Consider the following 17,978-nt stretch of genomic DNA (forward strand, 5'->3'; position numbering starts at 1 on the left):
CACTGCACTATCGTGCTGAGACAGCAGTTGCATTAAGTGAGGTTTTATTCAGATGGGACAATGACAAGTTTAAATCCCCACCTGATCTGCTGCTCAAAGTTGCCTCCATTTCACTGGTCAGTGTCCCAAACTTCAGGAAAGTCCTGTTCCTGCAGAAATATTTGGATTGGCTGTGAGAGACGTCAATCAGAGACCTCACCCACTCTGCCCATTCTCTCCTCTTCCTCTACCACAGCTGCTTCACTTCCTGTCGGGACTCAAAACCAAGTCAGGAGATGGTGAGTGAAGGAGCAGAATTTAGAAGAATTACATTGCACAATAGCCACACTAATGTTCAGGCAGTCTGACTATCCTGTGGGCAATCAGGTGTGGAAATGCCCCTTATGCTGTGTGAGAAGATCCAGCTCAGAGACCTGTTTACTCGATGCTTTGTGCTGAGCTGTTTGATTGGCTGTGTGTTGGATATTGAGTGTTTATTGGAAGCATTTCCCTTCTGATTTGCAGACTGAGTTTTGTTGATGGGTCATGACTGAATATGAGAAGGTGAGGTATAATTATCTGGGAGGGAGACATATTCATTGAAATGTCTTCTTTAAAGATTTTACCTGAAGGCCCGACCTTTCCCAAAAGCCTGGGCTTGGATTTGATCGTTTTGCCCAGTGCTGTGTCTGAGAGCTGAATTTGGGACGTGCAGTCTGAGTGAGTGCAGTGTATCTAATTTCCCAGGATAAACCAGAACCCTTCCGTTACCTACACTGAAGAAAAAGGGCACGATTCTCTGGCTGCGTTGAGCTCAAGCGAGAGCACAAAGTGGCCAGAGAATCTTGGAATATTTCCCACGATAATCCAGATCCCTCAATCAGATGCACTGAAGCTTGACAATAGGGAGCAGAGCAGAGAGAGGGAGCTGCTTCCACCTTGAGAGTCCAATGGCTTCTCCCCGGTTCGCTCTGAAAACCTCACCGACAGGAACCAATCGCATTCGGTTGCTGGGCAGAAATGGCCCTGGCCAATTCAGTGGCCACCAGTCAACCAATTGGAACAAACTTCTCCAATTTTTGGGTGCCATAAAGTCTGGGTTCCTTGGCCCAAAATACAAAACTTTATAATACAGCATCCTGTTTTGACACTTTGAGTGCCTTACTTCCACTGCTGGACTTCATGGTATGTTTCCGTTAACGATCAATGAACCAATAATGATAAAGGCAAAATAAAAGATAGGAACTAAGTGAGTCATCAGAGGGTGTGTGACAGTCAAGTGAGGAAAAAGAAAGGACTTGCATCTAATCCCCCACACAGGCGAGTAGCAGACTGACACTCACTGTGGAACAGTCTCTAACTGAGGAGTCAGCCCCTTCAACAAAGGAGGAGAGGGAGTTGGAGGAAATCATGTTTTCATTTCCTGGCACAGTGGTTATCACTGCAGCCTCACAGAGCTAGGGACTCTTGTTTGATTCTCCCTGCGTCTGCCTGCGTTTCCTCCGGGTGCTGTGGTTTCCTCCCACTGTCTAAAGATGTGCTGGTTAGGTGGATTGACCATACTAAATTGCCCCTCAGTGTTCAACGGTCAGGTGGAAATATGGCTGGATTAAGGCCAAGGTAGTTTGCTCTTTCTGAGGGTCGGTGCAGACTCGATAGGCCAAATGGCCTCCTTCTGCACTATAGAGACTCTATGAATCAACAGGAAGGGCCCTTACACCCTGCTGGAACCAGGCCTTGCAGCAAAGGAAGAGAGGGAGTTAGACAAAATCATGTTTCCTTTTTCTGTTTTACAGAAGGATTGCACCGTACTACACCAGAGAATACAGAGAGGATAGACACCACTGATATATCCTGATCATCACCCAAGGAACAACTGCACAACTGTGGGAAGACATCCAGTCCCTTCACAGAATTGCTCAACACAGAGAAGGTTGGACAGTGAAACCATCATCTGGAAATCAGTCAGGTCAGGGGCAACTTTGACATATCATCAGATCTGAAACTGGTCAGTGGTGTGGAACCTTCTGTCAGAACCTTTTCGAAGGTTCAGCTGTGGGTGATCAGTCAGTGTGAGGCTGGGAAGAAGCCTGAGTGGGCTAGTGTGGTGAGAGCTTCAATCATTTACCGAGTCTAATGAAACACTGACTACAGGGACGCTGTCAAGTGTGAGGTGTGTGAGGAGGCTTCACAGGTTCATAAGATCTTCTAAGGTGCATTTGTTACAACTACTGTTACCACAAGTGCAGCCACATGGAAAAGAAACGATTCAAGTGTAATGTTTGCGATAAACGTTTTGTAACATCTACGATGCTCCTTAGGCACCAGATGATACACACAGGAGATAAACCATTCAGGTGTGAGCTGTGTGATAAATCATTCACACAGTCCTCAAGCCTCATTGAACACAAACGCGTTCACACAGGGGAGAAACCGTTCAGGTGTGATGTTTGTGAGAAGACTTTCAACCGAAAAGCAAACCTTCAGTCACATCAAAGGGTTCACACAGGGGAGAAACCCTACACGTGTGAGGTGTGTAACGAATCATTCTCGTTGTTATCGACCCTCCGTAGACACCAACGTATTCACACAAGGGTGAAAGAATTCACATACGAGGTGTTTGACAACTCATTCTCGCAGTTATCGCACCTCGACGGACACCAGCGCGTTCACCCAGGCGAGAAACCCTTCTCATGCCAGGTATGTGACAAATTATTTTTGGACTCACTGGCTTCTTGTGTACACCGTCATATTCACTTATAGAATACAATAATAATCTTTATTAGTGTCACAAGTAGGTTTACATGAACTCTGCAAAGAAATTACTGTGAAAATCACCTAGTCGCCACACTCCGGTGCCTGTTCAAGTACACTGAGGGAGAATTCAGAATGTCCAATTCGCCTAACAAGCATATCTTTCGGGACTTGCAGGAGGAAACCAGAGTACCCGGAGGAAACCCACACAGGCACGGGGAGAACGTGCAGACTCAGCACAGATAGTGACCCAAGCCGGGAATCAAACCCAAGATCTGGCGCTTTGAAGCAACGATGCTAACCACTGTGCTATGATATGTGACTGATTATTCCCTGAGTCACCTTCCCTCGGCGCTAAGCAACACATTCCCACAGAAGACAAACCATTTACAGGCGACATGTGTGACAAATCATTCTCAGTTATCAGACCGCCAAAGACACTCGCACATTCACACTGCGACTCACCTGCTTCCCTTATGGTGAGAGTTGTTTGTGTTGTTTACCCTCCAGTGCTCATACAGGGGCGCTGTCCTTCCAAAGCACTGTCTATCTCAGCAGTGTCTGTCTCCAAACTCTCCCACCATCAGTCCAATCATTTCAAGAAGGTCAATTTAACCGTTGACCAGATCACCAAACATAACCAAAGGAAGTCATCGATCTGTATAGAAGCTGCTACGTCTGCACAAGTTTCCCTGTGATGGGCAAAAGGGGAATATCTGAATATTAAATATGTTTTGATGTTAATTTCTGAAACTTTAAATTGTCGTTTTTGAGTTGAAAATACAGAAAGGTCACAAAATTTATTTTCCTAATTTTACGAGGTTTTGTAAAATGCAGTTGTTTTGGAGATGGCTCTGACTTTGTCAGAAGATTGATCTCCAATAAGAAGTCGCACTGGGTACAGGCTGAAACTGTCTCCAGCACTCGGAAAATGTGTCACAAAACAGCATAGCAAAGTCTGGACCATGATTCATTTTTAATTTTAATTTCTTTCTTTTGGTAAAGCTGGCCCAGGACGCCCAGGAGTGCTCGTCGACTGGAGGGCGGTTTCCTTATAGCAAGGAGCTGACGGAACTGGAGGGGTTCATGAGCAAGCTGTTTGATCTCTCCAACCCCACGATAACCAATGGTGGATCAGATATGGGGATGAGTGAAGGTGATGTCAGCAGCTGAGTGTTCAAACTTAAGGGGAGAGTTAATTTATGCGACAAAAGATAATAATTGTGATTTTCTTCCTTTGACAGATACACAGGTGTCCATGGACACATCAGATGGTGATGGAGGAGAGTTGGCAGCAGCATCCGAGATTCCTGAAAGAGCTGATGAGGAAGGGTCGGAGGTGAATACCTCACAGCAATGTGGCATGGCAGCTGCAGTGGGAGAGGGGGAGGAGTGTCAGGAGGGTAAGATGTCTGATTTGGAGGGTAGTGTTGATGAGTTAAAGTTAAATATTGTGACCTGTGTGAAGGAGGAGGCCTGTGATGATCTCGCTGCTGTGGTGGAGGGAGGATGCTCAAAACCTTCCGGTGGAAAGGAATCTGCAGTTTTGGGAGCAGTAGCTCCGCCGTCTCCACGAGCACACGGACAACATCAGGCCCATGCTGCTGGTGAAGAAAATGAAGATGATCTGAAACTTCTTGAGCCCTTACATCAGGAGCAGGTTCAAAGCACAGAAAGTTATCAGGTCACTTCTAACTTGCTTCAGGAAACTTTGACTGAATTTAAGATGGAGGTTAGTCACAATCTTCAAAGAAACAATGAGATTCTTCAACCGCATCTACAAAGAGACAATGGGATTCTTCATAATCATCGAAAACAAAACAATGAGATTCTTCAACCACATCTACAAAGAAACAATGAGATTCTTCACAACCATCGACAAATAAACAATGAGAATCTTCAACCGCATCCACAAAGAAACAATGAGATTCTTCAACCGCATCTACAAAGCAACAATGAGATTCTACACAATCATCAACAAAGAAACAATGAGATTCTTCAGCCACATCGACAAAGAAACAATGAGATTCTTCAGCCGCATCTACAAAGCAACAATGAGATTCTTCACAATCATCGACAAAGAAACAATGAGATTCTTCAGCCGCATCGACAAAGAAACAGTGAGATTCTTCAGAATCATCGACAAAGAAACAATGAGATTCTTCAGAATCACCTGCAAAGAAACAATGAGATTCTTCAGCAGCATCTACAAAGAAACAATGAGATTCTTCAGCAGCATTTACAAAGAAACAATGAGATTCTTCAGCAGCAAAATGAGGTTCTTTGTCAGCTTCTGCGAAGAAGCAATGAAACTTTGAATGAAATGAGACCGAGTCTGCCTCAGATTATAGAGCCTGCACCTTCTGGGCAGCAAATGCCCAGCGCAGAGACATCTGCTGCTGGACATGCCTCTGGCACACGTCATGGGGTATATGCGGAAGGTCTTACGGTCCATCCCTCCAACACTGCCTCCTCGATGCCATTATTTTTCTGTCTGGATTTTTGCAATGACAAGAGATCCTCTCCATTGTGAGGATAATGGAGGCCCAAATCTGAGAGTCCTACCCCCATCCCCTCACCCCCAATCATAACACCTCCTATTTTCATGGGATCAGGAATTGGCCAGATTGAGATTTGTGTGTTTCACAGAGGCAGCTGTCCATACAAATCAGCAGCTGCCTCCACTAGTTTGGGCTTGGGTGAGAAATGTCTGAAACCCGACGTGTACAGATTAAATCTAGGAGGATTAGGTCTGAACTCAATGGATTATTTGCAAAGGATATGGTCTTCAGGCATCTTTGCGGGAGGTAAGCTGCCATTTGACATTACTGAAAGTAGAAATGAATGTGCTTGAAAAGTGAATAAGTGCATTGGAACTGAGAGCTCAAAGAACTGTCAAAAACAATTGTCAAGATCCTGAACTGTCAAATGGAGCTGTTAATATCCAGGCATTTAAACCTCCTGCTTTAATTCTGAAGAAACCGGAATGCTAAAAAATATTGGCTATCACTCTGTTGAGATAAGCCTCAGGGAATGACAGGGTTAATGTTGAATGATAAATTTCACAACATTCCATTATCACAGTAGCATGTCTGCCATATCATTTTGATTGACAGTTCCAAGTGATTATGGACACTTGAAGTGGGACTATGAATTTCAATGTTTGTTTTTTTAGACTCGATTATGCAATTGAATGATACATTGGCTATAAGGGCTATAAATGTATTCATTGGGTTTTTTATATAAATGAATGGTTTAAAAAAAATAAAGTCTGCAACAGACACTTCAAACTTCATTTATTTTACGTCAGCATGGGGCCTGAGGTCTGACCATTGTGGATACTGGATAAGGTTTGGATGGTATAAGGGCGGTGGGTGGGCATCATAGGCTGGTATGAATGAGCACAAAGTTGGTACAGAGGCTATAAAGGGCCATGTGAACTGGATGGGGGACAGATGTTGGTGTGGAGGGTAAGAGGAACCATAGGAGTGGTTGGATGCATAAGTTGTCATGAAAGATACGGAGGTGTCATGGTCAGGGGCCATGGGATGACATAGAGGGTATGAGGGACCATGTGGCAGGGCGAGGCTGGACCATCGGTTTGCATGGATGGGATGTGGGAAGTGTGAGGAGTGACCGCTGCTTTATGTTTCTCTGGTTTTTTTAAACTTCGATTCAGTGCAGTTCTCCGAGACAGACCTTCCACCCAGCCAGCTTCCTCACCCAATATCCTCCTCATTAGGGTGGCACGGTGGTGCTATGGCTAGCACTGCTGCCTCAGCGCTGAGGACCCGGGTTCCACCCCGGCCCTGACTCACTGTCCATGTGAATTTTGCACATTCTCCCCTTGTCTGCGTGGGTTTCAACCTAAAGATGAGCAGGATAGGTAAATTGTCTGCACTAATTGGGAAAAAAAAGAATTGGGCACTCAAAAAAAAATTTTCAAAGTTTAAAAAAAAGTCCTCCTCACTCATTCCAGGGTCACCAGACCCAACACCCAGGGTGCTCTGCCACCCTGGAACGAATACCCAGCCCTCCAGGCCCTTTCACCCGGGTTGGGTTTGCTCCAGTCAAACAGTTCGGCACAAAGTACTGAGTAAACAGCTGGATTTTCTCACACAGCATAAGGAACATTTCCATATCTGATTCCCCACAGGATACTGCCTGAACATTAGTGTGGATATGATATAAAATTCAGACAAATTCAGATCCATAGCTCACTGAATAGTCACTAAGTGTGGATATTGCAGGATGACATCTCTAAAAAAACTGCTCCTTCTCTGGTAAATGTTTGACAGAGTTTTCTAATATGGGAAAAGCATTCTCCATCCTCGGAGACTTTCAAACTGAACATCAGTGTGGGATGTGTAGCCTCAGATGTATTTAACAGCAGATCAGAAGAGGAAGACCCACAGCATCCAAGGTAGTGCAGTGGTGGGATCAGCACATGCACAGGAGAGAGGGCAATGGGAGGGAGAAGAGATTGAGAAAGCAGAATAACCCAATGCTTGACAAGTGAATGTAACTCGGGGAGTGACTCTGGGACATACATGCTGTGATTCAGAGCGTAACACTGTGATTTGGGGAGTAACACTGTGACTCGAAGAGTAACACTATGACTCGGGGAGTGACTCTGTGTTTGGGGCAGAAACTGCTTCGGGAGTTCCTCTTGCTTGGGAAGGGACAATGATTCGGAGACTGACTCCCAAGTGACAAACTCTGAGGAAATAAATAAGGGATATTTGATCGTGGGACCTCAGCAGGGACGGTGAGTGTGGGGGCAGGGGGTGGAGCACAGGGGGAATAGAAGCAGGCAGCTGCCAACTGGAGGGGGAAGAGGTGGGCTATTATCTGACCTGCTGATGTTTCCAGAATTTTCTGATTTGATTCTAGGTTTTAAAGCACAGAAACAAACCATTCTGCTCATCTGCTTTCTACTTTGCTTATGCTGCACAAGCTTTCTCCCGACCTATTTTCTCTCATGCTGTGTCTCTTGCCAAAAACGATGGTGACCGATACCGGCTGCATAGGCGCACAGGTCTGCGATTGTGCAGAAATCCAATGATCTTACTCCGCTGCACGCAGCCTGCCGGTACCCTCTGCACATGTGCCATCTTCCTGATTCTGTGTTGTAAATATTCCATAATGTTTATTTAGTCCCATTTGTTTCTGGCAGTATTTTTTCTGCTTCGGAGTAAAATCTTACATGTTAATAAATATATTAATTTTAGTTTGTTCATAATGGTTTGATGGTGTGACATTTACTGCTTTTAAAATGAGACAGGAAAGTGAGAGGCAGCTCAGGTACGTGGTCTCTGGGGCATTGTAAAGTCACCAATGACAGGGCCATCCGACGAAGCACTGATTGAACATAAGAAAAACACAAGAACTAGGATCAGGATTAGGCAATTCAGCCCCTCGAGCCCGCTCCGCCATTCAATATGATCATGGTTGATCTCCTTTCAGCCTCAACTTCACTTTCCTGCCCATCCTCCATAACCTTTCAACCTATTACTAATTAAAGATCTGTCTATCTCATTACATTTACTCAAAGTCTCGGCATCCAATGCACTCTGGGGTAGTGAATTTCACAGATTCGCTCCCTTTGGGAGAAGTAATTTCTCCTCATCTCGGCTTTAATTTAAAACTGCTATCCCTTATCCTAAAACTCTGACCTTTTGATCCACATGTTCCCACAAGAGGAAAAATTCACTTTATGTCTACTTTATCAATACCTTTTATCATCTTATATACCTCAATTAGATCTCCTCTCATTCTTCTAAACTCGAAAGAATATAGGCATAAACTGCTCAATCTCTCTTCATAAGACAAACCACTCATCTCTGGAATCAATCTAGTGAACCTCTTCTGATCTGCCTCTGATGCAACTAAATCCCTCCTCAAATAATGGGACCAAAACTATACACAGTACTCCAGGTGCATTCTCACCAATACCCTGTACAGTTGTAGCAACACTTGCCTACTTTTATACTCTGTTCCTTTAGCTATAAACCAAATTCCATTTGCCTTCCTTATTTCCTGCTGTACCTACATACTAGTTTCCTGCACGAGGACACCCAGATCCCTCTGCACCAAAGCATTCTGAAGTTTCTCTCCATTTAGATAATAAATTGCCTTTCCATTTTTCCGGCCAAAACAGATAGCCTCGCATCTGATCTTAAACTCCATCTGTCAAATTTTGGCCCACTCACCTAACCCATCTATATCCATTTGTAGATTTCTTATTTCCGCATTACAACTTACTATCCCACCATTTTCCTGTCATCTGCAAACTTGGCTATAGTGCCTTCTATCCCTAAACCCAAGTTATTAATATATATTGTAAATAATTGGGGCCGAAGGACCAAACTCTATGGCACCCCACTAGTTACATCTTGCCAACCGGAAAAAGACCCATTTATCCCAATTCTCTGTTGGTTAGCCAATCTTCTATCCAAACAATTATCCAAAATCCCATGTGACCTTTTGTGGGGCACTTTATCTTTTTTTAAATATTTTTGTTCGAGGCATTTTCAAGTCGGAAGGAAAGGAAGAGAAAGCAACAACGCCAAAAATCATCAAACAGTATCCCCGTCGTAACTGCCCTTATCTGTCCAACCCAGCCCACTCCCTCCGACCCCCCTCTTATAATTATAGTAGCAAACCCCCAAAAGGGTAAAACTCCCCCCACCCTTGCTGACATTTTAGCACTCCTGTACGAAATCGACCTCGACAAGACTCGCTCATCTGCGCCCCTGATGACAAACGTAATCTTTTCGAGGTGCAGAAACTCTGCCAAGTCCCAGTAATATCCTCTTCCGGGCTATCAGGGAGGAAAAGGCCAACACGTCAGCCTCTCTCCCACCTGCATTCCCAGATCCTCCGAGACTCCACGGGCTCGGAGCCACCTTACCCCAAAAACCGTTCACATTGTCTCTGCAAAAGCTTTCCGGAACTCCAACTTTAGACATGCCTAGAACATGTGGACCTGGTTCACTGGCCCCCCTGCACACCGCCCACACATCCTCTACCCCGGGAAAGAGCCAACTCATCCTTGACATCGTCATGTGCATTATGCAGTACTTTGAACTGAATAAGACTTAGTCTCGCACATGACGAGGTTGAGTTAACCCTTCACAGAGCCTCACTCTAGATCCCAGCTTCAAAGGTCCCTCCCTCCCCGAGCTCCTCTTCCCATTTCGGTTTGACTTTCTCCACCGAGGATCTCTCTCTCCATCAGCTCCCCATATACATCCGAGATCTTGCCCTTCCCAACCTCGCCCTCCGACAAAATCTTATCTTGTTACACCGGAGGTGGCAACTTCAGGAATGAAGGCAGCTCCTTCCTAGCAAAGTGCCTAATTTTGAAGGTATTTAAACCCATTCCCCTTTGGCAGCTGGTACTCCGCCTCTGACTCCCCTAACATACCCACTCTCCATGAACAGGTCCCTGAAGCATTCTATTCCCACCTGTTCCGACACCCTAAACGTGGAGTCTACCCCAGTCTATGATTACTACATATCCGCGCCAACGATGCGCCTTCCATCTTAAAATGCTGTTGGCATTGGTTCCATACCCTCAATGCTGATACCACTACAGGGCTCGTGGAGTACTTAGCCGCCGAGAACAGAAGCGCAGCCCTCAAACCCGACCCTCTGCAAGAAGCCTCCTCCATCTGTCCCCACACCGACCTCTCCTCCACTGCCTACTTCCTGACTTTTGCAACGTTCGCTGCCCAGTTATAATTCAGCAGGCTCGAAAACGCTAACCGTCTATCTCTCTTCAGGAACATCCTGCTGGGCCGAGGTACCTTACTTGCCCATATAAACTCTGAAATCATTATTTTTTTTTAAATTTAGAGTACCCAATTTATTTTTTACAATTAAGGGGCAATTTAGCGTGGCCAATCCACCTAGCGTGAACATCTTTTGGGTTGTGGGGGCGAAACCCACGCAAACACGAGAATGTGCAAACTGCATACAGACAATGACCCAGAGCCGGGATCGAACCTGGGACCTCGGCGCCATGAGACTGCAGGGCTAACCCACTGCGCCACCATGCTTTCACCGCCCCTGAAATCATTATTAACCCTATTGAAAAAAGACTTGGGCACAAAGATCAGGAGGTTCTGGAAGACAAACAAACTTTGCCAACACTGTTATCTTTACCGTCTGGACCCTTCCAGCTAACGTTAACGACAAAACTTACCATCTCTTAAAATCTTCCTTTAGCCAAATGTAACTTGTGCAACTGACCCCAATCATGCGGCACTTGTATTCCCACGTATCGAAAGCTTGCCCCAACCAACCGGAACGTCAATTTGTCCAAGCTCTTTCCCTGCCCACGCGCATTGTTTGTAAATACCTCGCTCCTCCTCATGTTGAGCTTGTATCCCGAAAAAGAACTAAACTCCCCAGTTCTCCATAATCTCGTCAAAGCTCTCCACCGGGTTTTAAATATACAGCAGGAGATCGTCTGCATACAAGGAGACACAATGCTCCACCCCCCGAGGCTCATAAGTGCCATTGCTAACGGCTTAATCGCGAAAGCGAAGAGCAACAGGGAGAGTGGACACCCTTGCCTCGTCCCCCGGTGCAACCAAGGTACTCCGAACTAAGGTTATTAGTATGGACGCTCACTTTGGGGGTCTTGCACAGCAACCTAACCTAATCCACAAAGCCCAAACCCAAACCGGCCTACAACTTCAAACAAATACGCCCCATGCAGTAGTTAGCACTGCTGCCTCACGGCGTTGAGGACCCGGGTTTGATCTTGGCCCCAGGTCACTGTCCTGTGGAGTTTGCACATTCTCCCTGTGTCTGTGTGGGTCTCTATCCACAACCCAAAGATGTGCAGGGTAGGTGGATTTGCCATCTAAATTGCCCCATAATTGGAAAAAAAATGAATCGGGTACTTTAAATTTATAGAACAAAATCAAATCAAATCCTCCCATTCAATCTGGTCAAACGCTTTCTCCGCATCCATTGACACTACTATCTCCATTTCTTGGCCTCCCGGGTGCATCATAATCATGTTTAATAATCATCTAACATTAGACTACAGCTGCTGCCCTTTCACAAACTCCGTTTGGTCCTCCCATATCACCCCGGCACACAGTCCCCTCTACGTACCTTCATGTCTACATTTAACAGCGATATTGGGCAATACAATCCACATTGCTCCAGGTCTTTGTCCTTTTAAAAATGAGCGAGATAGAAGCCTGAGACAGCCTGGGCAAGAGCTCTCGCTTACCAACCGATTTATTGTACATCTCGACTAATAAGGGCCCCAATTCCGAACCAAACGTTTTATAGAACTCTGCTGCAAACCCATCCTGACGGTGCCTTCCCCGACTGCATTGAGCTCACACACCCCATTACCTCCCCCATCCAATCGGAGGGCCCAACCCCTCCTCAACCATTGGGAACTTCAGTCCATCCAAAACCACCTCATGCCCTCATCCCCACCGAACAATACAATTCCCGGTAAAACACTCCATACACCTCCCCCGACACAGTAACCAACCCCCGATCTCGCATCCGCCCAATTTCACTCGCTGCCGCCTGCCTCCTCAACTGATGCGCAAGCATCCTGCTGGCCTTTTGCCCATGCTCACATATCAACCCTCTAACCCGGCAGTTTCCCCAATGCCTTCCCCATCAACATAAGCTCAAACTCCATTTGGAGCTTCTTCCTTTATTTTTTTAAAAATTTAGAGTACCCAATTATTTTCTTGTTCCAATTAAGGGGCAATTTAGAGTGGCCAATCCACCTAACCTACACATCTTTGGGTTGTGGGGGTGAAACCCACGCAGACACGTGGAGAATGTGCAAACTCCACACGGACAGTGACCAGGGCCGGGATTAGAACTCGGGTCCTCAGCGCCATGAGGCTGCAGTGCTAACCACTGTGCCACATGCCTCCCTTCTTTCTTTTAACAGCACCTTCTCAGGGGCCATTGAGTATCTCCGATCCACCGCCAAAATGGCCTCCTCCAACCTCTGCCTCCCTAATCGCTCCACCTTCTCCCTACGCGTCCGGCTCGAGATAAACTCCCCTCTGATCCCCACCTTTGACATTTCCCACACCACGGAGGTGGAGACCACGCCCATCTTATTGTGCTCCACATAGTTTCGAATAGCCACCCATATCTTTTCGCAAGTCCCCTTGTCGGCTAATCATCCCACATCAAGTGGCCGCCAGGAGCCGCCCCTTTCCTCACGCAGTGTGGCGTGTGGTCGGACACCACGTTCGCCAAATATTCCGACCCAACTATTACCGGCAACAATGTTTTGTCTATGATGAAGAAATCTTCCAGGAATACACCAGATGGACATGTTTTGTTCCGGCCTACAAAACCGCCATAGGTCCACCCCTCCCATCTACTCCATAAACCCCAACAGTTCCTTTGCCATCGCCACCACTTTCAGGGTCCTAGGACACGTCGGATCCAACCTAAGGTCCAACATTGTATTAAAATCCACCCCCCTTATAATCAGCCGGTGCGTGTCCAAGACCGGAACCTTTGCCAGTACCCTCTTCATAAATTCTGCATCATCCCAATTTGGGGCATAGGTATTCACCAGCACTACGGGCGCCCCCTTAAGGCTCCCACTTACCATCACAAATCTTACCCCAGGGTCCGCCACTGGACTCTCTCTCCCCCCCCCCCCCCACAGACACACACACAAAGGCCACCCTCTTACTAACCAGCATCGCTACTCTCCTTGCCTTCATGTCCAGCCCCGAATGAAATACCTGCCCCACCCAAGCTTTCCTCAACCTCGTCTGATCAACTATCTTCAAATGGGTCTCTTGTAAGAACACTACGTCTGGGAGGCACTGTGGCACAATCGTTAGCATTGCTGCCTCGCGGAGCTGAGGACCCGGGTTCAATCCGTGAGGAGTTTGCACATTCTCCCCATGTCTGCTTGGGTCTCACCCCCACAACTCAAAAGATGTGCAGGGTAGGTGGATTGGCCATGATAAATTGCCCCTTAATTGGAAAAAAAAAAATTAGGTACTCTAAATTTATTTTTAAAAACTACGTCTGCCTTTAAACTCTTCTTAATTGGCCCATTTAACCCTGAAAGTTCCAAGAGGTCAGCCGAGTTAGGGGACTCCAGGCAACCCCCGCCCCCCTCTCTGATCAGCCGTACTCCCTCTTTAATTTAAAAAAAATAAATTTAGAGTATCCAATTCATTTTTTCCAATTAAGGGGCAATTTAGCGTGGCCAATCCACCTAACCTACACATCTTTGGGTTGTGGGGGCAAAACCCACGCAAACACAGGGAAAATGTGCAAACTCCACACAGACAGTGACCCAGAGCCGGGATCGAACCTGGGACCTCGGCGCCACCCCTAATCCAGTGGGGCTAACCTCCCCTTTAATAGGCTCCTCCAGGCCAGATCCACGGCTCGCTCACCTCCAGGGCCTCCTCAGGATGTCTGCCGCCATCCTCCCTTAACTAACTGCCCCACACCAACTCCATCCACGCCAGCAGCCCACCTCCTCCCCCACTCACAACCCAAGCACAAAACAACCTGCCCCCCCCCCCCCCCCCCCCCCACAGGCCACAAACAAAGAAAACCATCCTGACCCAATCTCCCCTCCCTCCACAACTCTACCCCACTACGCTTCCGTTAACTAGCCTACTTGCCAACAGGGTGACCCCCACCCAAGGCAACCATTTTCTCCATCCCAAAGAGCTACTCTGCCCAACCTGACCTTTGTGCCCTCCCAAGCTCCTCTGTCTCCCCCCCCCCCCCCCCCCCGTGCCCTCCCAAGCTCCTCTGTCTCCCCCCCCCCCGCATTACCCACTGAATGTCCCACATTTGAATACATATCTAACACAACACCTGGGAGGGTAAAAAGACATTCAACATATTCTATTTTAATACCTGTAACTAATTGAACAATGGAGACAGAACAACAACATCAAACATTATAACCCGGCATAAATGGAAATAGTTTCCTTCCCTTCCTGAGCCCAGCACCTCCAGTCCATCTGTTCACAGATGAATCCACCAAAATGTTCTCGCAAGTTCACCAGTCCCTTGTTCCTCAAAAACCTACTCGCCTCTCCGCCGTATCAAAATAGTGCTCTTGGCCCACAAACAAGCTGGGTATAACACCCAGAATAATATATTGTTCCAGAATAGGGCCGTTTTGATCCTATTGAACCCGCCCCGTGGTTTGGCTAACTCCGCACCCAAGTACTGACAAATGCGAACCGCATGACCTTCCCAGATACACTCTCTTGTCTCCTTTGCCCACCACAGAATGTTCTCCTTATCCAGGTACTGCTGCAACCACACAATGATTGCCCTCAGCAACTCTTCCACTTTTGGCTTCCTCCTCAGCTACCTGTGTGCCCGATCCACCTCAGGAGGTTGGTCAAAGATGCCCCTCCCACACCAGCTTTTTGAAAATCCTTGCCATATACTTTGAGGCCTGCGTTCCTTGATCCTGCCCCTCGAGCAATTCTCCAGATCATCCGCCTTCTCTCTTAACTTCTGGCCTTCTACCAGCAGTCGCGTTTCTACCTCCAACAAAGCCAACCAATCTTCATGGTCATCCACTGACGCCTCCACCTTCTGGAGCGATGCATCCTACGCCTCCAGTCTTTGCTCCACTCTCTCTATGGTTGCCCGAGTTGGCTCAGCTACCCTGACCAGGTTTTCTCTATTCTCTGCTGCTGAAATTTAGCCGTCAGAAACTCCACCAATTGTTCAGTTGACTATTATGCAGGCAACAAAGCCACAGAACCCTCCACCATCTTTCCCTCTATCACACTTCCAGAGTCCTCCTTGTCTGGCTGTTGCCCCTTATTTGTTGCACTGTTGTTTTGATAGGTCCTATGCATTCTCTACTGAAGGAGACTTCTTAGTTCTCTGTATTTTTACACTTTCCATCCGTGTAACCCCTGCAAAAATGGTAAAAGGGCATTTCCACCTTGGGCAGGAGCCACTTGCTGTGCAACCCACTCACTTCATGGCAGCTACTGGAGGTCTGGGGCACCTTATCAAATGCCTTCTGGAAGTCCACGATTCATGCATGAGGGCACCCAGATCTCTCTGTACCAAAGCATTCTGAAGTTTCTCACCATTTAGATGATAAGTTGCCTTTCCATTTTACCGACCAAAGTGGATAACCTCACACTTATCCACGTTAAACTGCATCAGATTTTGGCCCACGCACCTAGCCTATCTGTATTCATTTGTAAATATTTTATTTCCTCATTGCAACTTGCTATCCCACCTATTTTAGTGTAATCTACAAAGTGGCTGTAGCACCTTTAGCCCTGTGTCCAAGTCATTAACATATATTGTAAATAATTGGGGCCCGAGGACCGAACCCTATGGCACCCCACTAGTTACATCATTCCATCCAGAAAAAGACCTGCGATTCACTGCCTTATTTCAGTTAACTAGTCTTTTATCCAACTGATAAATTACCCCTAACCCCATGTGACCTTACTTTGTGTACTTTTTGTGAGGCACCTACTCTTCGTCCACGCACTCCATGATCGTCACCTGAAGTCCGGGGCACTTTATCAAATGCCTTCTGAAAGTCTATATATACATTTACAGGATCGCTATTATCCACTTGGCTGGTTACATCTTCGAAGAAGTCTGGCAAATTAATCAAACACTATTTACTCTTTGTAATACCATTCTGTTTCTGATTTATTGCACTTTGACTTCCGAAATGTCTTGTTATTACTTCCTTAATAATGGGTTCTAATAATTTCCCAATGACAGATGTTAAACTAACTGGTTTATAGTTTCTGCCTCTCTTCCTTTTTGAATACATTAGCATTTTTCCTATCCACTGGAACCTTACCCGCATCCTGATAATTTTGGAATATTTTCGCCAATCGATGCATATCTCCACTGCCACTTCCTTTACGACCCTAGGAGATAGACCATCATGCTCTGGGGTCTTGTCTGCCTTCAATCCCAATAGTTTGTTTAGTACTTTTTGCTTGTTGATGATTGTTCTCAGTTCCTCCCTTTCTATTACCCATGCATTATCTGTTAGTGTTGAGATGGTACTAGTGTCCTCCACCATGAAAATTGAGGCAAAATATTGATTTAGCATCTCCGCCATTTCTGTGTTCCCCACTATTAACTCCCCGGTCTCATCCTCCAAGGCACCAACATTCATTTTAGCTACTCTCTTCCCTTTTACATACTGATCGAAGTTTTGAGGTCTTCTTTTGGTGCATTGAGATGGTACCAGCCTCTGGGCCAGAAGCTCTGGGTTTAAATCCCACTCCAGGCTTGATGGTCAAGGAAAGTGTATTCATAACGGGGCTAAACTGGTTGAGTACAACCTGCAAAATCCTTCCAACTCACCAATAGCTGGCAGTAAGAGTGGGAGATATTCATGGTCAGATATGTTCATTGTGGAGTGGCACTCCTCAAACTGTAAGTCTCTGGTGAAAAACCTTCCTTTGGTAACAGATGAAAGTCTGCCAGCTGCACCATGAGGTGTGGGAAGAGAAATAACTGAACACTTATAGAGGTGGCAATTTCCATTTGACAGGAGACATCCTCTGCTTCTAGAAACTGTCCTTTTGCTGCTAGCAGTTGAAACAAAATGTCAAAAAGAAAGTCTTTATTACAGCATCTGGGGTCGACTTGATTGTAAACAATCTGAAGGTAGAAGTGAACATTTGACAGGACATGAATACTATCTGAGTAATAGATGCTGGAACTGCTGGAGGTAGACAAGCTGAATGGAATGAGAGCTGCTGTACAACAGGTCAGACTGACAGAAGCAGCAATGAAAGGTCAATATGTGAATGATTCTGCCACAAAAAATCTTGTCACATTGAAGTTGTAGCCAGGGCACAGGTTAGAAACTTAGGGTTTAAGAGGCGTTTTCACAGTTTGGAACATGAATCAATATAAATCTCTTGTGCTGAACAATCTTGATGCTCGATCAATAACTCCAGAAGCGAGATTGGAGACAAATGAAGGCTTTATTACACTAGATGTTTCCCCCAGCAGCGCAGGTACAGAAGGCAGCTGCTGGGGCGACACGGGCTCTTATGCCCCGCCTTGCTGGGTGGAGCCAGCAGACAGGCTTAACCAATGAGAACAGAGTACCTTCTACACCAATGGTCTTCCGGCATTACAGAGTACCGTAATACCTCTAATACTGAAAACCACATTCACCCTCTGTTTAAAAAAAAGTCTGGCGGGGGTGGTGGCTCCGGCGGGGGTGGTGGTCT

General features: G+C 46.3%; 1 protein-coding gene across 1 annotated transcript; it reads left to right on the plus strand.

Annotated features, from left to right (window-relative positions):
• Positions 1-234: 234 nt before the first annotated feature.
• LOC140390132 (uncharacterized) lies at positions 235-7,977 on the plus strand. The gene is made up of 4 exons (XM_072475061.1): positions 235-278; positions 1,776-2,679; positions 3,739-3,889; positions 3,978-7,977. The coding sequence occupies exons 2-4, from the start codon at positions 2,233-2,235 to the stop codon at positions 5,264-5,266; spliced, it is 1,887 nt and encodes a 628-aa protein (XP_072331162.1). The 5' UTR covers positions 235-278; positions 1,776-2,232; the 3' UTR covers positions 5,267-7,977.
• Positions 7,978-17,978: the final 10,001 nt, after the last annotated feature.

The sequence above is a fragment of the Scyliorhinus torazame genome, chromosome 14 (genome assembly GCF_047496885.1).
Source record: "Scyliorhinus torazame isolate Kashiwa2021f chromosome 14, sScyTor2.1, whole genome shotgun sequence".
Lineage (NCBI taxonomy): Eukaryota > Metazoa > Chordata > Chondrichthyes > Carcharhiniformes > Scyliorhinidae > Scyliorhinus > Scyliorhinus torazame.